Raw genomic sequence first — 22,337 nt, 5'->3', positions numbered from 1 at the left:
TAGGTGCCTTCTCCCTGGGTCCAGTCACACAATTGGGTTTTACAGTATAACAGTTACATACCTAAAATTATTATAAATTCTATTCATTAGTTTCCAATTCTTACAACCAACTTAAGACAGAATGAAAAAGACTTCACTGTAAGTCACAACATAACATAAATGCTATAAACTTTGACAACATAAAATTGGTAACTCCCCCTAATTAACTCCTGAGTGAAAACTAAAAATGATGTAGCCACAGGCATAAAAGAAATAAAACTAGTTAAATTATTTCATATACAATTCCATGTTAATAAACCAAAGGTTACTGATAAAATGAATATTAGGGAATATTAATTATAAAATCAACCAAAAGAGACAGAAAACCCAACAGAATACTAAGTTTGAAAGTTGTCTAAGAATATCCCCCACTGAAAGCCACTGTATTCAGATAGTTCTTCACTCTGTAAAAATATTCTTGAACACAAGACTGGAAGCTTTATAACTTTTCATAAAAAATCTTATTTCTTAGCATAATTCTGATACCAAAATATTCCAAAGACAACATATGAAAGTTAAAACCACTAACTACAGACTCCAATTAATAAACAAAACATGAATACAACAGGTTTGACTGTGCAGTTAGAGAATAAAATGCCATGGCTAAGCGTGCTTTATCCTGGCAATGTATGAATGATTCAACATCATTATGTATATTAATATAAACAATAAAAATTAATAGTCTATCAAAGACAAAAATCACAATCCTCTTGATATATGTAATAACCATATTCTAACATTAATTTCTTATGAAAAATTTTAAATGACTATAAATAGAAATATATTTTGATGTTAAAAATCTTTCAAATCAATATTCAATTTTAATGTAAATTCTAGAAGATGCTCTAAAATTTAAAAAGAAGTAAAAAAAATTATAATACAACTAAGCGGAAGAAGATTTTTACCCTCTATGACATACCCTTCTATACTGCCTGAATTCATTAAATCATGAGCATACATTATTTTTATCATCTTAACATTATTTCAAATAAAAATAGCACTGGCCAAATATAATTTCTGTGATATAGGTTCTAATATTTTTAATACTTGGTATGAGGGACAATCCTAAGCTACAAAGAACTGTGACTTGGACCATCTGTGACCACCCTCCACAAACTATTACAGAATTCAACGTTTGGAGAGAGGCACTAGATTTAGAAAAATCATTCATTCTTTCTGGAGAATTTTAAAAACCAAAACAATTTCTGGCAGCATCACTCTTCATTAATAGCCCCAAACTGGACAATCCAGATGTCCATGTGAATGAATGGATAAACTCTGGGAAACGAATTCAGTGGACTACTATACAGCAACCAGAAAGAACTAGCTATAGTTATTTACACTCAACGACATGGATGGATTTCAATTACCTTTACCTGCAATTACTTTTTGGTTCAGATAAAATATATATAATGTAAAATTTGCCATTTTAACCATTTTAAAGTTGGCCAAGGAAAAAAAAAAAAAAGAGGAGACTCAAATTGCTAGAACTGAAATGAAAGAGGGGACACTACTACAGATCCTACAGAAATAAAAGGATTAAGAAATACTACAAACAACTGTATGCCAACAAATTAACCTCAATGAAATGGACAAATTCCTAAAAAGACAAAAACTACCAAATTGACTCAAGAAGAAACAGAAAATGTGAACAGATCTATAATAACGACAGAGGCTGAATTAGTAATCAAAAAACTAACCACAAAGAAAGCACAGGGACTTCCCTGGTGGCGCAGTGATTAAGAATCCGCCTGCCAATGCCGGGGACACGGATTCAAGCCCTGGTCCAGGAAGATCCCACAAGCCATGGAGCAACTAAGCCCATGCACCACAACTACTGAGCCTGCGCTCTAGAGCCCACGAGCCACAGTGACTGAGCCCGCATGCCTAGAACCTATGCTCCACAACAAAGAGAAGCCAAAAACTAAAATAAATAAATAAATAAATAAGCCCAGATGGCTTCATAGGTGACTTTTATCAAACATGGGAAGAATCAAATATTAATTTTTCACAAACTCTCAAAAAATGTAAGAGAGAACCCTTCCTAACTCATTCTATAAGGCTAGTATTATCCTGATACCAAAACCTGACAAAGACATATGAGGAAAGAAAAACACTCCAGACCAATTATCTCTTATGAATATAGATGCAAATATCTTCAACAAAATACTAGCAAACCAAATCAAGTAACACAGAAAAAGAACTGTACACCATGACCAAGTGCGATTTATCCCAGGAATGCAAGGTTGATTCAACATACAAAAATCAATTAAATGTAATACACCACAGCAACAGAATAAGAAACAAAAGCCACATGATTATCTCCACAGATGCAAAAAAGCAGCTGATAAAATCCAATAAACTTTCATGACAAAAATACTCAACAAACTAGGCATAGAAGGGAACTTCCTCAACCTAATAAAGGGCATCTATGAAAACTCACAGCTAACAGCAGACTTAATGGTGAAAGATATAGACGCTTTCTCCCTAAGATCAGGAATAAGACAAGAATGCCCACGCTTGCCACTTCTATTCCACACTGTACTAGAGGTTCTAGCCAAGACAATTAGGCAACAAAAATAAATAAAAGGCATCCAAATTGGAAAGGAAGAAACAAAACTACCTCTATTCATGGGTGATGATTTTGTACACAAAAATCCTAAGAAATCCACTAAAAAAACCATTAGAACTAATAAACAAGTTAAGCAATTTTGCAGGGTACAGAATCACTATAAAAAAATTGTATTTGTATAAATTTGCAATGAACAATCCAAAAATGAGATTAAGAAAACAATTCCGGGCCTCCCTGGTGGCGCAAGTGGTTGAGAGTCCGCCTGCCGATGCAGGGGATGCGGGTTCGTGCCCCGGTCTGGGAGGATCCCATATGCCGCGGAGCGGCTGGGCCCGTGAGCCATGGCCGCTGAGCCTGCGCGTCCGGAGCCTGTGCTCCGCAACGGGGGAGGCCACAACAGTGAGAGGCCCGCATACCGCAAAAAAAAAAAAAAAAAAAAAAAAAAAAAAAAAAAAAAAAGAAAACAATTCCACTTGCAATAGCATTTAAAAAGAGACAAACTTGGGAATAATTTAATAAAATAAGTACAAATCTTACACTTTGCATTGTGAATGGAATTAATGCAACTAAATAATCACTCAAAAAGTTAAAATGGCACATTTTATGTCATATGTATTTTACCACAGTAAAAAAGTAAAAACAAGTTAAACTCTGAAAACTACAAAATATTTCTGAAAAAAAATTTAGAGATCTAAATAAATGGAAAGATATATTGTGTTTATAGATAGGCAGACTTAATATTGTTAAGATGGCAATACTCCCCAAATTGATCTACAGATTCAACGCAATCCCTATCAGAATCCCAGAGGGCTTCTTCATAGAAATTGACACACTGACCCTAAAATTCATATGGAAATTTAAGGAACCCAGAATAGCCAAAACAATCTTGAAAAAGAACAAAGTTGAAGGACTCAAACTTCCTGATTTCAAAACTTACTACAAAGCAACAGTAATCAAGAGAGTGTGGTAGTGACATAAAAATAGGCATATACATCAACAGAAGAGAACTGAGAGCCCAGAAATAAGACCATACGTTTATGGTAAGTTGATTTTGACAAGGGTGCCAAGACCATTCAATGGGAAAAACAGTCTCTTCAACAAATGGTGTTGGGACAACAGAATAGCCACATGCAAAAGAATGAATATGAACTCCCATCTCACACCTTATATAAAAAATGATTCAAAATGGATCAAAGACCTAAATGTAAAATGCTAAACTATAAAAAGCTAAAACTATAAAATTCTTAGAAGAAAACACAGATATAAATCTTTGTGACCCTGGATTTAGCAATGGATTCTTACATATGACACCAAAAGCAACAAAAGTCAAATTGGATTTCATCAAAATTAGTAACTTGTGTTTCAAAGGAAACTATTAAGAAATCAAAATGACAACGTACAGTATAGGAGAAAATATCTGCAAATCACACGTCTAATGAAGAATTTGTACCCAGAATATATAAAGAACTCTCACAACTCAACAAAATAAACAATTTTATTTTTTAACATAATTAAAAAAAATGAGCAAGGAACTTGAATAGACATTTCTCCAAAGAACATACAAAAATGGCCAATAAACAAAACAATAAACAAGATGCTCATCATTAGCCTTTAGGCAAAAGCAAATCAAAACCACAATGAGATACCACTTCACACACACTAGGATGGCTAGAATAAAAAAGACAAATAATAACAAGCATTGGTGAGGATGAGGAGAAACTGGAACCCTACTACCGCTGGTGGGAATGTGAACTGGGACGGTTGTTATGGAAAATAATCTGGCAGTTCTTCAAAATGCTAAGCATAGAGTTACCAAATGACCTAGCAATTCCACTGCCAGGTATACAATCAAGAGAAATGACAACATATGTCCACATAAAAACTTGTACATTAATGTTCATAGCAACATTATTCAAATTAGCTCAGAGGTAGAAATAACCCAAATGTCCATCAACTGATGAATGGGTAAACAAAATATGGACTATCCACATAACAGAATATTATTCAGCAATAAAAAGGAATGAAATACAGATATATCCTTGAAAACATTACGCTAAGTGAAAAGAATCCAATCACAAAAGACCACATATTATATGATTCCATTTATAGGAAATGTCCAGAATATGCAAATATATAATGAAACTAGATTAGTGGCTGCTTGGGGCTGCTTGGGGCTGCTGAGGGAAGGAAGGAGTTGGGACTGATAGCTAAAGGGTTTAGGATTTCTTTTTAAGGTGATGAAAGTGGAAATAAATAGCTGCACAACTCCATGAAATACTAAAACTACTGAACTCTACAACTTAAATAGGTAAATTGCATGTGGATTACATCTCAATAAAACTGTTACAAAAGAAGAAAGAAAAGAAAAAGGAAATCATCTGGTAATTGTAAATGGCAGAGAAACCTTTCTTTTTCACTAAAATAAACTTAATCAGTTAGCTGTGTAATTCGATTTAAGTTTCTCTCACATTGTTGACAGACATACAGTTTCTGTTCAATATCCCTCTTAACATATCATTTCACAAGGATTATCAAAACTTCATAAACACAAATCTTGCTTTTTTAAAAATAATTATATACTTGTACAAGAAATATATCCAGGCTTATCACTCTGATTACATAAAACCATAATAATGCCTTAGGTTTTGAGAAACATTTTTGTCCAAATACAGTCTAATGTAAATGCTACCCTTGACACCTTTGGAAAAAGCATTCTTAGTAACTTCACAAAGTGCTGCTAGTTAGACAATATATCCTACATATTTGAAAGCAATGCCTCATCAACATTTTCTCAGATTCATTTAAAGGTACATCAAAAAGGCGATTTGTTAATATACTTAAAGACTTTTCAACAATCTGATTCCAAATACTTAGGGTTAAAAAAGAAACAAATCTGAGCTTCAAAATTATTTTTTAAGGATTGCTGTAAACCCATTAATTATGAAACCAACATCTTTCTCAATAATGATCAATATAAATGCTATTTCAAGTTAAAAATATGTTAAAAATCAATTTAGCCCCCTGATTGAAATTTTTTAAACAAAATGAGAGAAACTCAATGTTTTAAATTCAATTCTCTCACATGAACAGGGGTAAAGCACAAGAGAGCAACAGCCTTAAAATGTAGTTTGGGTGTCCTGGTAAGGGAGGTCTATTTACCTTTGGGGTTTTTTTTTTTTTTTTTGAGTGCTTAGGTTTCTTTAATTTTTTTTTAGTATAAATGCTTTACGATGTTGTGTTAGTTTCTAGTGTACAGCAAAATGAATCAGCTATATGTATACATATATCCCCATATCCCCTCCCTCTTGAGCCTCCCTCCCACCCTCCCTATCCTGTCCCTCTAGGTGGTCACAAAGCACCGGGCTGATCTCCCAGTGCTGTGCAGCAGCTTCCCACTAGCCATCTATTTTACATGTGGTAGTGTGTGTATGTCAGTGCCACTCTCTCACTTCGTCCCAGCTTCCCCCCGCCACAACCACCGCGCCCTCAAGTCCGTTCTCTACGTCTGCGTCTTTATTCCTGCCCTGCCACTAGGTTCATCAGTACCACTTTTTAAAATTCCATATATATGCGTTAGCATAAGCGATTTGTTTTCAACGTCATTCCTTTTTATGGCTGAGTACTATTCCATTGTATATATGTGCCACATCTTCTTTATCCATTCATCCGTCGATGGACACTTAGGTTGCTTCTATGCCCTGGCTATTGTAAATAGTGCTGCAACGAACACTGTGGTACATGTATCTTTCTGAATCATGGTTTTCTCAGGGTATATGCCCCTTAGTGGGATTGCTGGGTCGTATGGTAGTTCTATTTACCTTTGGATTTCATTTCTGTTTTTTATGTATTTATAAAATCATGAGTGGCAAGAACATTTTTATTCTGCTCTTTATTTTAAATTGGTGATTTCTTCCTACAGACCAAAAGCTTTAGAGTTAAACAGAATCAGCTCTGTGTCACTTCAAGAAAGATACAGTTTATACACTGGGTCCCTGAGTCACAAACACCCAATTCAAACATTGCCACGTTACCTATCCACACAGGCACACTCCTGCTTCACGCCTATGCCCACCCAGGGTGCCTCCCCAGCCCTCCTTCCAGCCACTTTCCAGGCACCCCCTCTTCTGCTTTCAACACACCCAAGTCCCCTTCCTTCCCATCCTTTTACCACTTCTCGTTTCTCTCTCTTCCAATGTTGTACAATTACTAGGAAAAAACTTGCCCTCCCATATCTTCCTTTCTTCCTTCTACTTATGCAGGAACCTTTCTAATAAGTGAGTAAATATAACTAACAGAATACGTCCAAAAAAAAATGAAACAGCAACTGTACGCTCTGACTTCATTTAGAGGTGAAAACTAGGGTACCTTTCAGTTACCTCCAGTGTACAGGACACCCTTATCTCTGCACCATCTGGAAATCTCATAAAATGATAGCATAGAATTCCAGTGGGATGTAGCCTCAAGGCTAACATGAGCTCCAGAGAACAGTAATTTTGTTTTGTCACCACTGCAGTGCCTGGCACTTCTTAAGTCCTTAAAGAATGCTTGTTGATGAATGACAGGAGATGACAGTAGACTACAAATGTCAACACAATTCTGCACAGTGGGGAGAGCAAATGGACAAGTGACATCTAATTTAGCAAAGCTAGAAAAGTGAAAGTGAAGTAGGGATAAGGCAGCTCAGGAATAACCAGCAGCACCAGTATCTTGAAGGCTAAACAATAATGGACAGAAAACAGAATTGGCTTTAAGTCCGCAGAAGAAGAAGTTACACTCCAGACCTCCCCCCACCCCCATCCCCGCCACTGGCCGTCCTCCACCTCACCCCACCTTCACAGAAAGCTGGCAGCTGGGCATATACCACTCTCCCCACCATCTAGGCAGGAGACCAGAAACCCCACTCTGGGGAACTGACAGCCCAGAGGAGGAACTACTTTAACAACTCTGGCAGCGCCCCTCAAATGAGCCATGTCCCCATCTGACTTCTGATGGTGAGACTCAACGTTTGAAGTTTGTGCACACAGAGAGTTCCAATCAGTCCAGGCGTAATTATGGAAGACAGCCAATGATCACCAGACATTTGAAGAAGAGCTTCTGACATCAAAGACAAAGACCAAAGTAGGAAACAGGATAAAAAGGACTCGGAAGAAACAGAGGTGGCACAAGACACAAAAGAAAATGTCTGTATAACATAAATGTATGCACAGAAATCAACACAAAAAAAGAGAAAAAAAATTTCAAATGATTGCCTTCATGAAACAAAACCAAGATGTTACTTTAAAAAAAAAGAAATACTAAGGACAAAAACACTTAGAAATGAAAGATATGATGGCAGAAATAAAAACTCCATGTAAAGACTAGAAGACAAAGTTGAGGATCTCTCCGAGAAAAATAAGGACAAAAGATCAATGAATGGAAAAAAGTAGGAGAAAGGAAACCAGCAGAAAATTCCAGAAGGTCCAAAATATGAATAACAGGCAACCAAAAAGGCAAGAATGAAGAAAGCAGAGATCATAAAGATATAATACAGAAAAGTTTTGGAGAGGTGAAGGACCCAAGTGTCCCCACCAAAAAGACCCGCCAAGGAACACTAGGGATAAATAAAGAACTTCAAAGCTCCCAGAGATGGAAGAAGTCTCACAAAGGCGTGGCAATCACAATGGTCTCAGCGTGGCAATCACAATGGTCTCAGGCTTCCCCTTTGCAACAACAGCAGGTAGACATCTGAGTGAAGCTTCCAAACTTCTGAGGAAAAATGACCTGTAACCTAGAATTCAATACCCAGGTAAACTGTCGTTTAAGTGCGAGAGAAGGAAAGACATTTTCAGACAGGCTAGGTCTCAAAAAAATTTCTCTCTGATGAACTCTTTCTCAGGAAGCCACTAGAATATAAGACACAGGATCCAGGAATTCCCGTTCAACACAGGAGAGACACAAAAAGAATTCCCATAAGGAATGAAGAGAAATCCCAGGATGACTGCTAAGTAGCAGGCCTAGAGAAGAAACAGCCTAGAATGGAACAGGAAAATGAAAGGCTCTACAAGGGATGAAAAGGGAGAGATTACTCGAGGTGACTGTACTGGGGAGTACTATTTAGAAGCCTGGACTAAATTCATGACTATACATTGGCATCCACACTAAATGAGAGAAAAAATAAGTCATTCCAATTAACACAAAAATAATTCCTTGTCTTAGTAGACTATGAGTTAACTGTATCCTACGTGGCTCAGCTGTTAAAATGTTTACCCAATGATAACAACAAACACTGAGTATCAGTTTAAACAAAAATTATTATATAGCCAGATTTGGAAAAGCAGAAAGGAAGGGTGTGTGTGTTTCGGGCAGTGCAGGCAAGAAGACATGTAAAGCTCCATAGCCTTCTCTTCCACAGTAGGAAGTTAACAGATACTATATAAAATGGCAAATCAGAAATTGGCAGTATAAGCATGCTATTTAGCTGCATGAAATTTGAGGCAGGAACTGCTAAACAGATAACCATCAGCATCCAAGAATGCTCCCCATCCACATAACACCTTCACCCTCCGCCTGGAGTGCAGACAGGAGGGCCCCCATCAGACCACACAGTGGACTTAGCAGGAAAGGGCCCAGGTCCCTGAAGACTTCTTGGAATGAGACTGTCTTCCTAGCCCTGGACTACCAACACTGCCACATGACAGAGAATTCAACCTTGATTTCAAGTCACTGTTGTTTGGTTCTCTATTACTGGCAGTTCAATGGGATCATAAGACTGTTGATGATAAGGAGAAACAGAAGGGTTAAAAGAGGTTGCTTAGGGACCTCCCTGGTGGCGCAGTGGTTAAGAATCCACCTGCCAATGCAGGGGACATGGGTTCGAGCCCTGGTCCGGGAAGATGCCACATGCCGCAGAGCAACTAAGCCCGTGCGCCACAACTACGGAGCCCACGTGCCACAACTATTGAAGCCCACGTGCTCTAGGGCCCGCATGCCGCAGCTACTGGCCCTGCGTGCTGCAACTACTAAAGTCCGTGCACCTAGAGCCCGTGCTCCGCAACAAGAGAAGCCACAGCAATGAGAAGCCCGCGCACCGCAACACACAGTAGCCCCCACTCGCCACAACTAGAGGAAGCCCGCGCGCAGCAACGAAGACCCAACGCAGCCAAAAATAAATAAATGAGTGAATGAATAAATAAGTAAAACAAATAAGCCTAAAAAGATACAACTAATCCTAGTTTTAGAGGTTGAGATTAACGGCACCTCTGACCATATCCTGTGGGAGTGATTCTCATTAAATACTATTTTACTTTTATTAAGGTAATGCATATACTCAGTTTTAAAAGTCAAGTAGTTCTACAGAGTTATTCAATATAATGCAAAACAGCAGTCCCTCTACCAGCCAGCCCACTCTGGGTCTAACTTCTACAAGCAACCTCTTCGGGGCTACTCTTTGTTGCGGTGCATGGGCTTCTCATTGCAGTGGCTTCTCTTGTTGCGGAACATGGGCTCTAGGCGCACGGGCTTCAGCAGTTGTGGCACACAGGCTCAGTAGTTGTGGCTCACTGGATCTAGAGCACAGGCTCAGTAGTTGTGGCGCCCTGGCTTAGTTGCTCCATGGCATGTGGGATCTTCCCGGACCAGGGCTCGAACCCTCATCCCCTGCATTGGCAGGTGGATTCTTAACCACTGCACCACCAGGGAAGTCCCTTAGGTCAATGTTAAATTCCAGCGTTGGACCATGGATTTCAGACCTGATTTTTTTTAAGGCAACAGAATACAAAGTCATTGTAGAAGTTTTGAAAGGGGGAGTGATGAAATGAAAAGCAGTGTTGAAGATTCATCTGGCAGAGATATTTAAATCTTCAAGCAAGAAAGGACTTAATTTAGGTCTGAAGGCTTGAGAGCTTCAGCTAGGCCAGTGATAATGGGAATGGGGGGGGGGGAGAAAGGTTAAAATAAAACTAAGATATTTCAAAGCAGGTGCCGGCAAGGAGGCCCAGGGCTGACCACGGGTCCGTGAAGGAGAGAAACCCTGGTGAGAGGACTACTTGCTCAGAAATGATTAGGGAAAATGTCCAGAGCCCGGTTTACCCAAAGGAGAGGGGAGATGGGGGTGGAGGGCAGATCATGGGATCTCTCAAACTCCTAACCGTTTCAAACCCATGAGTCTGTGATTTTGGAGGCTAGAGGAATCATCATCATGCCAGTAAATGTTAGGACTCCCCCCTGAAGAGTAAGTTCCTTACGTCTCCAAAGAAGCTCCAATACAAGAACAGAAATTATATAATTCAATTCAAATTTCTCTTCAAATTTCTAATTCTTTCTAAAGACAACAAAAATCCAAAGCCTCCTATTATAGGGGAATTCCCTGGTGGTCCAGCGGGTACGACTCCATGCTCCCAATGCAGGGGGCCCAGGTTCAATCCCTGGTCTGGGAACTAGATCCCGCGTGCCGCAACTAGGACCCAGCACAGCCAAAATAAATAAATTAAATTAAATATTTAAAAAAAATTTTTTCAAGTCTCCTATTATATAATTGATCCTTTTTGCAAAGTGTTAATCTGAAAACAATTTTGCTGCCAGTTACCTACTGGCAAAAATCTAATATGAAACACATTTTATTTAAAATCATACTATAAAGTATGACCTTCATCTCATAGATAGTATCTGTTTTATTTTAAACGAATAAAACTAAAAAATAAGATAAAATAGATACTAATTGTTTAATTGTTCCTTGGTACATTTTAAGTCTAAATAAAGCCTTCAAAAATGACCACATTCCTCCGTGGCATGTGGGATCTTCCCAGGCCAGGGCTCAAACCTGTGTCCTTTGCATTGGCAGGCAGATTCTTAACCACTGCGTCACCAGGGAAGCCCCATTTTACCACTTATGATTTCTTAAAAAAGGGTAAAAAATCTATATGTGGTCTCTTCTATCATGACCCTTTTACTTTATTAGTCTCAAAAAATACATTTTGCCTCTTTACCAAGAAAAGCATTCAATAGCTTTGCTGTACTTAATATAGTTTGAAATTAACAGTCCTGTTTGCTTGCATGTTTATCCAGCATCACAGACGTCAGCACAGACAGGGCAAGATTTCCAAGGGCGTCAGGTGCTGCAACAAGAGGCAGGGCAAAGGCAAGGGGCGTTCCTGTCAACACTGCCGCTGGGGCATTCTGAGTTTTTACCTTACACGCATTTGCAATTGAAGAGCAATTCACCACACAGCATAGGCTTTTTCAGGTAGCTCACACAGTGGTATCTTGAAGTGAGAACAACTCACTCCAACTCCAGTTTTACTTATTGCAAGTCTACATTTAACACAGACACCGCTGTTTACCTCAAAGCCCAACTGTCAGTGGAGGAGGTTTTAAGAGAGAAAAAGTAAGGCTGGCCGGTTAATGTTTAATGGTTTCAGCTGTTCCATCACTTGCCATGTGGTCAATACCATGTAGTCAAATACCTGTTTACAAATCCAAATTATGTTAACCTAAATTTTATTACCCAATCCCAGTATTCCCCTACAACTTAGATCTTATTATTCAAAAGATGTTTCTTATATGTTACTTAAAAAATGTGTTCCTATGTTATGCAATAATTCCATCTGGAGAAACCATTAGATTAAAATGTATCTTGAGATGTTTGGCACCATCCGCTAAGCCTGAACGTATTAAATCTGGCAGAGTCACATCCCACTCACACCTAGGGCTGGGCACCCCCAGGCCAAGAGCTGCAGGAATTCACACAGATGAAGGAGAGCTCTGAGAAGGTGCCACTTCCTTCATAATAAGAAAAATCACCAATGAGGAAATTAAACAGAGGGCTACAAAGATTAATTCTAGCCCTTACAGAGGAAGCATGGTGGCACGATGAGAGAAGATGCCCTGGACTGGGAATCTGGAAACCCACGCTCACGTCTGCCGCCAGCAGCAAGCTCCATGCCTCCCACCTGGTCTGCAGGCCACATGGGGGTCAGCAGAGGGCCACTGTGGTCCACCCAATGCCAATGGGCTGGGACTTCAAACATCAGCTCTGTCCAAATATAATACCAGTCATTACTTTTAAGTCACGAAAAAAAAAAAATTTAAGACATGTAAAAGGTTTTTTTTTTTTTTTTTTTTGCAGTACGCGGGCCTCTCAATGTTGTGGCCTCTCCCGTTGCGAAGCACAGGCTCCGGACGCGCAGGCTCAGCGGCCATGGCTCACGGGCCCAGCCGCTCCGCGGCATGCGGGATCCTCCCGGACCGGGGCACGAACCCGTGTCCCCTGCATCGGCAGGCGGACTCTCAACCACTGCACCACCAGGGAAGCCCGTAAAAGTATTTTTATAAAACGAAGATGAAAGACAACAATTTCACCTCAGTTAGTTGTCCATATTTGTTGCTGTTTACCTGTAGAAACTTCAAAGTGTTTCATATGCTCTGCGTCAAACGGTATCAAATTTGCATTTAAAAAATAGCTTAAAGAAATATACATGCAAAGCAGGGTATTTCCAACTTTTAATTAAGGTCCTGGATTTCACAGAGAAAACTAGTCAAACTATAAACACAATCAGGGAAAATTAAAGGCAAAATCTACAGCGAAGCCTAGGATGAGTCTTGTCCCAAGCAACCACTGTGGAAATAAGAAAATCTTCTTTTAAAACTTAAAATCTTTAATACTTATACTTTCCAAATTTCCACAAAGACTCCCCAGTAAGTCTCAAATCTGGGCTGAATCGGCTATTTTTCTTCATTAGGTTTCAAGAATTCTACATAACTGTTAACAGACACCTAGCAAGGTTGGCCCCTCTGCATGAGAGGACTCAACACGAGAGGTCTCAAACGCCAGGCAGAGTGTAAATCCAAAAACTCAACAATCCGCAGGTTGACAGCCTATGTATGTGTTTCTCGAGCAGAGCAGAAGTAATTCCACTTGGAAGTCAGGGCACCTAATAATGCTCCGCCAACAATTCCACTTGAAAGACCATCCTTTGCTTTCCAAACACAATGACTGGGCATTCCAAGTACCACTAAATAATGACTGCACACACATCCTAACTAGTAATACACACTGTGGAGTTACATCAGTGCGTATGTTAACACACATGAGATGAAATACTGCTTCTAAAATATATTACTATTCCATGAACATGCCACCTTAGAATCCATTCTTCTCTGTAATTTAAAGTTCTGTGCAGACTGAGTTCTTTAGAATAATGTAATTTATTTGTGATCATAATTTCCAAAGAGCCAACACACGACTTTCAAAATATTTCTATATTACAGCACACAGCTTCTACTTAGACTTGGAAAACCCAAATCTCATAAGACCTCCGCACATGCAGAGAAGAGCTTCCTCCAGTGAAGCCCACCAGTTCACAGAGTGGCAGGTACCGTCTGGTGGTGAGGGGGCTGCACAAGGAAGGACCACTGCTCCACAGGGCACCCAGCCTTCAGGATAAGCCCCTCCAAGGCACTGCAGGTCCCCAGGCCGGAGGCTAGCGGGACCGCACCTTACCTGCTAACTCAACCTTCCCTCTTGCCTTCTCTTTTCAGTCACACACTTACTCACATACCAAGCACTGAGTTGAACCTGATCTTGAAACTGGATTTCAAGATGAAACGCTCAGCAAGAAGAGCAAAGAGGATACTCCGAAGGCTGGGATGTAACAGGCACCAAAGACTTCACTTTCAAAGCAACCGTGAAGTCGGTTACATCATTCAGTTGGAAATCATGTCACTGATAAATGACCCCAGAAAATGAATAGTGCTCTTATTTGACTGATATCGTATATAATCAGGAAAGGTGGACCCCACCAAAATAAAGCATAACAGGCTGTCCTGGGGCTGTGGGCCTCCTTCTACTGCTGCTCTCACAAGACATCAAAATTCCACTAAAGAGTGAAAAACAGAAGCTCTCTAAAGAATATCGCAACTTAAGTTTTATTTTGTAAACAAAATTCCAAATTCTAATTACCATTTTGGCAGAGTAGGTGGCCTCACTATAGAATACATTCGTTTCTTTCTTCATGTCAACATCAGCTTTATCAGCCCCAAAGGTTAGAAATTACTGGGTCAAACTGCACAGTGCTAGTCCAATGACGCACATGACCCAAGGATAAGATTTTCATAGATCTGGCCCGAACCCTGAACAGAAACATTGCATCTTCCTTCTCAGTATTTTTATATGAGGCTGAGGGTCTTGACAAAATGTCCAAGTTAGAGAGAGAGAATGTAAGAAGATTTCACTTTACACGTGTAGCCGTTCTTGAGATTCTAACCATTAAGTAGCTTCATCAAATTTTTGTCCTAATAAAGCATAATAGCTTAGTTAACCGATGATTAAGGCACGCAAAGATCAGACGAAGAAAGTTCTTAAGTGACTTCCATATAGTAACAGTTCCAGCTGCCCCCCAAATATTACAAGGGTCTGGCAAAACTACAAGGAAAAAAATCAATTTGCTCTCTCATGGCGTATTCAAAACAAGGCTTTTAACCTTAAAATTCCCTTAGAGGTGGTACAGTCAAAGGGATGTTCAGGCCCCGGACACCAAGGGATGCAGACAGGCTGTCACCTAGGAGGAGCTCCCAGGAGACGCACGGGGGTGCGGGGGGCAGACGCAAAAAGCACACGCCGCTGCCCCTACAAGCCAGCAGGGCGAGCGGGGGGAGCAACTCGACGCGGACTCCGGACCCCAAGGGCGAGGGGCGGATATCCCAGGGAGTGCTGCAGGAAACGATATCCAGACTCGGAGGGTGGATCTAGGAAGCGGCCGGGGCGATGGCCGGGCGCGGGGGTGGGGGTGGGAACGGAGGATGTGGCTCCGAGGGGCAGGATGAGGGGGCGGGTCGGCCGAACGCGGATGTGCGAAGGCCAAAGAAGAGGGCAGGGCGGGATGGAGAGCCGCGAAGCGGTGAGGGCGCCAGGAGCGGCCGGACAGGGATGGGGCGGCGGGTCTGGGAGCGGTGACGAGGCGGGATGAGCGGAAGCCCGAGGACAGGGAGGAGGCGGGCGGAGTGGGGGTAGGGCGCGACCGGGCGGGGGTCGCAGAGGCGAGGGTCAGGCCCGCGCACACTTACCCCACTCGAGAAACTCGGCCACATACTTGTCGCGGCGCAGGGCCGAGTGGCTACACTCGGTGTACAGGCAGACGAGCACGTCGAGCAGCGTCTCCACGCTCAGGGCGCTCTCGTTGCGCCAGGGCCCGTCCAGGAGCAGCTGCTCCAGCTTCTTGAGCCGCACCTTGGCCGACATGGTGCCGCGCGGCCCGCTCCCAACGCGCCGGCCTCTCGCCGCCCGCTCGGCCAGTCCGTCAGGGCGAGCCCTCAGCGTCCCGGCGGCCGCAAGCCTCGGCAGCCGCAGCCCCTCGTCGCCGCCCCGTCCGCGTCGTCTCGCCCCGGCCTAGGCCGACATCTTGGGCTCGGTCCCGGCGGCGCAGCGTCTGGGGCGCCGGGCCCCGCGGGTCCATGGGCTGGTCTCCTCCCCTCGGCGCCGCCGCCCGCCCCCGCCTCGCGCTCCTCGGCCCCGCCCGCGGCCGCACCCTCCTCGCCGCCCGCCGTCGACCTGCAGCGGCGCGGAGTCGAGCGCCGCGCAAGCCCGGCCGGCGCCCGAGCCCCGACCCCAGCCCCGACCCGGCGGCCCAGCCCCGCGGCCCGCAGCCAACCAGGGCGCGGCCAGCGCGGGCGCAGCCAACCACGGTGTGGCCGGCCGCCGCCGCGCTGACCTCAGCGCGCCGCCCCGCCCCTGCGCTCCCGGCTCCCGGCTCCCGGCGGGATCGGACCTTGCCGCTTGCCGTAGCGGGGGTCGGGATGCTGGGAAGGTCGGGCGGGCGGGGTCGAAGGGGAGCGACGCCCGGCGGGGGCGGGGCGAGCGAACAGCCAGTGCTCCGCCGAGATTGTGGCCCAGGCGCGTGCGCAGAGGGCGGCCGGGCGGCGTGCGCGAGCGCGTCGGGTACCGGGCCTCTGTGTGCGAGGCCTGCGCTCCCGCGCGCACACGTCTTGCCTTCCGAAGGGGACCCGGGGTCTCGGAGTAGACCCACGGGCCCTGGCCTCCCTCGGGGCTTCGTGGCCGGTGGGCTGACGTGAGCGTCGAGGGCCGTCCCGCAGACGCAGCGCTGGCAGCCTCGGCTGTCTCTTTTAAAACCAGGTCTCAGCTGGGCTGGGAGCGGCCTTACGGAAAAGGCGACCTTCTTCTAACTTGACGGGCGGGAGACTGAGGCCCACCCATACAGGGTGGGGGCTGCTGGAGAGGGGCGCCCCCGCAGTCTACCCAGCGCCCCGTGAATTCGTGATGCACCCGCAGTGGCCGCTTCAGACTCTACTGCCCACCGTCCCCTCCCCGCAAACAGATGCCTTGGGGTGGCAGTTTGGTAGGAAGGGGCCTGCTGTTTGTCTCCAGGCTGGGTTTGCCTAGCGAGTCCCTGCTTATACCAAGATTGCGGGTTTATTCGTGTGCCTGTGGAAGGAGGGTGACGGAGAATGTCTTCCACCCAAACGAACCCTTGGCGTCGGGAGAGGAGGGGCGGCCTAGAACTCGTGGGAGGTCACTGAGGCCATGGGGGTGGGCCAGGGCTGGGGAGCCAGGATGCAGGGTTAGGGATCCCCAACCTGGGAAAGGGAGGCGGAGGCGGGGGGAGCTTCAGTAGGAGCAGGGCAGCCAGGTGGAGCAGATAGGGGACACATAGAGATTCGAAGATGGAACACTAAAGGCACCTGGGGCAAAACTGGCTCATGGAGATAAAATCACAATAGCGTCTACCTCTGTGGGAGGTATTGACTGGAAAGGGTAGGAGGGAGCCTTCTGGGCCTCTAGAAATGTTCTATAATTTGACTTGGGTGATGGTTATGCAGGAGTACATAAAAGGAACATTCTTCAAGCTGTACACTTAAGAGTAGTGCATGTCACTGTGTATCTATTATACCTTAGTTTTTTAAAAGCAGGCAAGGGCTTCCCTGGTGGTGCAGTGGTTGCGAGTCCGCCTGCCGATGCAGGGGACACGGGTTCGTGCCCCGGTCCAGGAAGATCCCACATGCCGCGGAGCGGCTGGGCCGGTGAGCCATGGCCGCTGGGCCTGCGCGTCCGGAGCCTGTGCTCTGCAACGGGAGAGGCCATGGCAGTGAGAGGCCCGCGTACCGAAAAAAAAAAAAAAAAAAAAAAAAAAGCAGGCAAAAACAATCTTTGGTGTTAGAGGTCAGACTAGAGGATACTTTGGGGGGTTTATGAACTGAGAGGCTAGGAACATTCTGTATCTTGACCAGACCCATCTTGGTATATGGGTCTGTACATATTTAATCAAACCATACTCTAAATATGTATGCACTTTATGTGTATGATACCTCAATTAAAAAAGAAAAAAAAAAAAAAAGGCCGAGCAGCCCACGTTTACAGTTAAAACCAAATTCTTCATCTTAGCTTTTAGGGTGATCAAACGTCTGAATTTGTCTGGGGCAGTCCCCATTTTTTGCCCTTGTCCCAGTGTACATATAACAACGTCTTTCATTCCCACTGTGTCCACATTTGCACAGTATATTCTCTCATGCTCAGACCCAGCAGGGGTCTGCTCAGCCCTCTAGCCCTGTCCCTACTCTCTTCTCAGTCTCTGACTCCAGTCTCACTGGCCTCTGCTGTTCCTCTACTATTCCTGCTCCCTCCTGCCTCAGGGCCTTTGCACTTGCCAAGCCCTTCACGTTGGATGCCCCTCCCTGACCACCTTCACTTTGTGTGCTCAGCCCCAATCTGTTTCAGGATTGTCCCTTCAGGGCAGCCTTGCCTACCTGACTGGGCTGGATCAGGCCCAGCTCACCCTGTAGTTTTTCTTAGCACTTGCCTAAGTGGACACCTGTGAGTCTTGCCCATTAGTCTGGATACTAGAAATCTTCCTGTGCCTCAATTTCTTCAGAGGTAAAAGAATAATAAAGGACCTACCCCAGTATTTCAGTGAGTTTCTGGAAGGATTAAATGAGTTAATACCCAGAGAGTACTTTGAATAGTGCCTGGCTTGCTTTACATGCTCACATATTGGTAGCTGGTATTGTGCATTAGAGTTTTATTTCTAAAACTAGGGGCTCTGTGACCAGCTGATGGATAGAGTGTCTTGGGTTCCCCAGACCAGGGAATCCCAGTGTCCTCAGGCATCCATGAGGTTCCTCTGTGTCTGTCTTAATCACTTTGGGCTGCTATAACGAAGTACCATAGACTGGGTGCCTTAAAAACAACAGAAGCTTATTTCTCACAGTTCTGGGGGCTGGAAGTCCAAGGTCAGGACCAGCATGGTCTGGTTCTGGGTGACTGCCCTAAACCTGGTTACAGAGGGCTGTCTTTCTGTGTTCTCACGTGGGGAGAGAGGTAGCTCTCTGGCCTCTTATAAATAGGTCACTAATCCATTCATGAGGGCTGCACCCTCATGACCTAATCAATTCCCAAAGGCTCCACCTCCTAAAAACATCACATTGTGGGTTAGGATTTCAGCATATTAATTTTGGGGACACAAACATTCAGTTCATAACAGTATCTTTACAATAAACTCCTCCTACATAGGCTGGTATGGTGGGTTTCTGGTCTTTGCAACACTGCAAGCCAGACTGAGCCTAGCCTTAGCCTCAGACCCTGAAACATGTACAACATACAGTAACCAAGTCACAAACAATGTCTCAGTTCAGAAATTAGTGTGTCCAGGTCTACAGAATCAAACCTTTGAAACTGATTTAACTTTAAATCTTACCTTGGGCCCTTTAGGGCCTGGGATGAACCCTGGGGAAAGGGGGCTGTGCTCAGCAGTCTCCCTCGTTCCTTCTGCAAGCCGCTCAGCTAGCTCGGCCCTGCTTCCACCCATCCGGGGCGGCTGCCAGAGAGGAGGAACGGAGAGGCACTGGGGAGGGCTATGGCCTCACTTCTGGTCTGACAAAGTGTAAGCTGACCCCTCTCTCCTGGGAACATTTACAGGCTCCCCAGCAGTTCCCTGATATTCTCTCTCCTGGGCAGCAGTATCACTTTTCTGGGTGGGTGTTTATCTGGTGCCTGCAGGGGACCCTCTGCCCTTCCATGGAGACCACTGGACAGGACCTAAGATGACCCATCCATGCGACTCACATCTGTCCCCACAGCTCACGTCTGTCCACAGGAAGCACCCCTCACCCTGACAGATGTTCCAGAGCAGGCAGGTGCCCACACAGCAGCACACGCCTGGCTCTGCCTCCAAAGCAGCTCGTGAGCCTTCTTTCCCGGCTGGGAGTCCATCCCCAGTCCACTGTGCCCCCAGATGGAGGGCTGCTTTAGAAGCTCACTGAGCAATCCCTTGTACATGGACACCAGACAAAGGTCATTGTCCCTTTGCTGGACAGTCTGGTGTTTGTCTGGCTGGCACCCCGTCCCCTGAACCCCATTCCCCGTAAGTCTTTGTTCTGGCTCCACTCTGCTCATGGGATCCTAGAGGGGCCGCCACAGGGGGTGGACATGTCACCCAAGGCGGCTGCTCAGCTCTCCATCTACCCCCCACCCACAGCCACCCTGGATCAGGGGCACCGTATGATTCACGCCAGGCCAATAGGTGAACTCCTTTAGGATGTTGTATACTAAACTGGGAGAGGGACTTCCCTGGTGGTCCAGGCGTTAAGACTCCACACTCCCAATGCAGGGGGTCCGGGTTCGATCCCTGGTCAGGGAACTAGATCCCGCATGCCACAACTAAGGATCTTCATGCTGCAACTAAATATCCCGCACGTGGCAACTAAGATTCCACGTGCTGCAACAAAGACCCGGCGCAGCCAAATAAATTTTAAAAATAAATAAATAAATAAACTGGAAGAGAGAATTTCTTGTCTTTTGCTTTAGACCAGGGGCAGGTGAGCTTTTTCAGCCAAGGTCCAGATAGTAAATACTTTAGGTTTTTCATATCCTAGTCTCTGCCTCTACTGCTAGGGCATGAAAACAGCCATAGACAATATGTAAACAAATGAGTATGTGCCCCAGAAAAGCTTTACTTACAAAAAAGGAACTTGGCACACAGGCTGCAAGTAGCTGATCCTTGCTTCGTAGCCCATGTTGTGATGGTGGGATGTCACCCCAACAGCCACAGTTCCTGTTAGAGAAAGAGAGAAGGAGCAGGGGGTATTTTGTTATGTAAACAATAAAATTTCCTCTTTTCTTTAAACCAGTGTGAGCAAGGGTCTTGCCATTTACACTGAAAAGTGCCCTTTCAAATCATTAAGAACAAATGAAAGTAATCCAAAAGGAAAACAAGCAAATAATATGAACAAGGGTATGTACAGAAGAAGAAACACAAAGGATCAATAGATATATGAGAATCTTATTGTCAGTCTCATTGACAGGAAAATGCAAATTAACTTCTGCTTTCAACCAAGATGGAGTAATGGGGATCAGATTTACCCTCCTACCTGAAACAGTGAAGAAAATAGTCAAAATACATGAAACAACGATTTTCATGATTCTGGAAGCGAGATGACAAAGGACTGTGATCCCTCAGCCACCATAAACAAAAGTGATCCCTATGTCTGCCCATCCAGGGAGGGTGGACTGGAGGGGAAGCCCCGTGGGCTGCTTGAGATGAGGAAGCAGAGCTGAGAGTCTGGCAGCTGGAAGGCCCAGGACAAAGTACCAGAGAGGAGTGAGCTGCACAGAGAGAGAACCCAGGAGATCAGCAGAGGGTCCCCCTGAGTACCCAACAGCATACTGACTAGCACTTGTGTAGAAAGAAACTACCCAAGGCTGGGGAAAGAACCAGGCATAGTGCCTGATGCTCACATACATTGAAAATAGTGTTGTTTTGCAGCAGTCAGACTAGAAAAACTTGTTAATTCACCAGCACTGAGCAGAATTCTCTAGAAGGCTATACCTTGGGAGTGGGAACTAGCCCTGGACTGAGCATTGCTCCAGATCTGCCTACTAACAAATCATAAAAACAAGACCCAAAATTATCAAACCGTTTCCAACTAACTTAACTGCATCCCAGAACAAAGCTCCAGAAAATTTATAGGAACAGAAAAATATCCAGCAAAAAGGTAAAATCATAATGTCTGGTATCTAATCAAAGACTACTAGACATTCAAACAGGCAAGAAAACTCAACCCATAATGAAGAGAATAAGCAAATAATCAAAATCAACCCAGAACTTACACAAATGTTAGAATTAACAGAGAAAGACATGAAAGCAGTTATGAAAGCTGTATTCCACATGCTCAAAAAGTTAATAGAGGGACTTCCCTGGTGGCGCAGTGGTTAAGAATCTGCCTGCCAATGCAGGGGACATGGGTTCGATCCCTGGTCTGGGAAGATCCCACATGCCATGGAGCAACTAAGCCCGTGCGCCACAACTACTGACCCTGTGTGCCACAACTACTGAAGCCCGCGTGCCTAGAGCCCATGCTCCCTAACAAGAGAAGCCACTGCAATGAGAAGCCCATGCACTGCAATGAAGAGTAGCCCCCGCTCGCCACAACTAGAGAAAGCTTGCACACAGCAACGAAGACTCAACGCAGCCAAAAAAGAAAATAATAAAGTAAATTAAAATTTTTAAAAAGTTTATAGAATCATAAAAGACATTTTTTAAAAACCTAAGAGAACTTTAAGAGGTGAAAACTACACTTTCTGAGATGAAAAACACACTGTATGGGATTAATGGCAGGTTAGACATTACACAAGAAAATATTACTGAATTTGAAGGCATAGCAATAGAGCTTATCCAAAATAAAACAGTGAGGAATAAAAGAATTTTAAAAATGAACAGAACATCAGTGAACTGCAGGACAATAT

The 22,337-nt window shown here is 44.2% G+C and overlaps 1 protein-coding gene across 1 annotated transcript in view; it reads right to left on the bottom strand.

The window, feature by feature from the left end:
* CDC42BPB (CDC42 binding protein kinase beta) overlaps positions 1 to 16,129 on the bottom strand; it is a 113,157-nt gene extending 97,028 nt beyond the window's left edge. The window contains 1 exon segment of the mRNA XM_060095590.1: positions 15,650 to 16,129. Coding sequence (XP_059951573.1) covers positions 15,650 to 15,824 — 175 coding nt within the window. The 5' untranslated portion in view covers positions 15,825 to 16,129.
* Between the last annotated feature and the right edge of the window lie 6,208 nt (positions 16,130 to 22,337).

The sequence above is a fragment of the Mesoplodon densirostris genome, chromosome 4 (assembly GCF_025265405.1).
Source record: "Mesoplodon densirostris isolate mMesDen1 chromosome 4, mMesDen1 primary haplotype, whole genome shotgun sequence".
NCBI lineage: Eukaryota > Metazoa > Chordata > Mammalia > Artiodactyla > Ziphiidae > Mesoplodon > Mesoplodon densirostris.
Note: the sequence above shows the minus strand (reverse complement) of the source record. Positions and strands in the feature narration are given on the sequence as shown.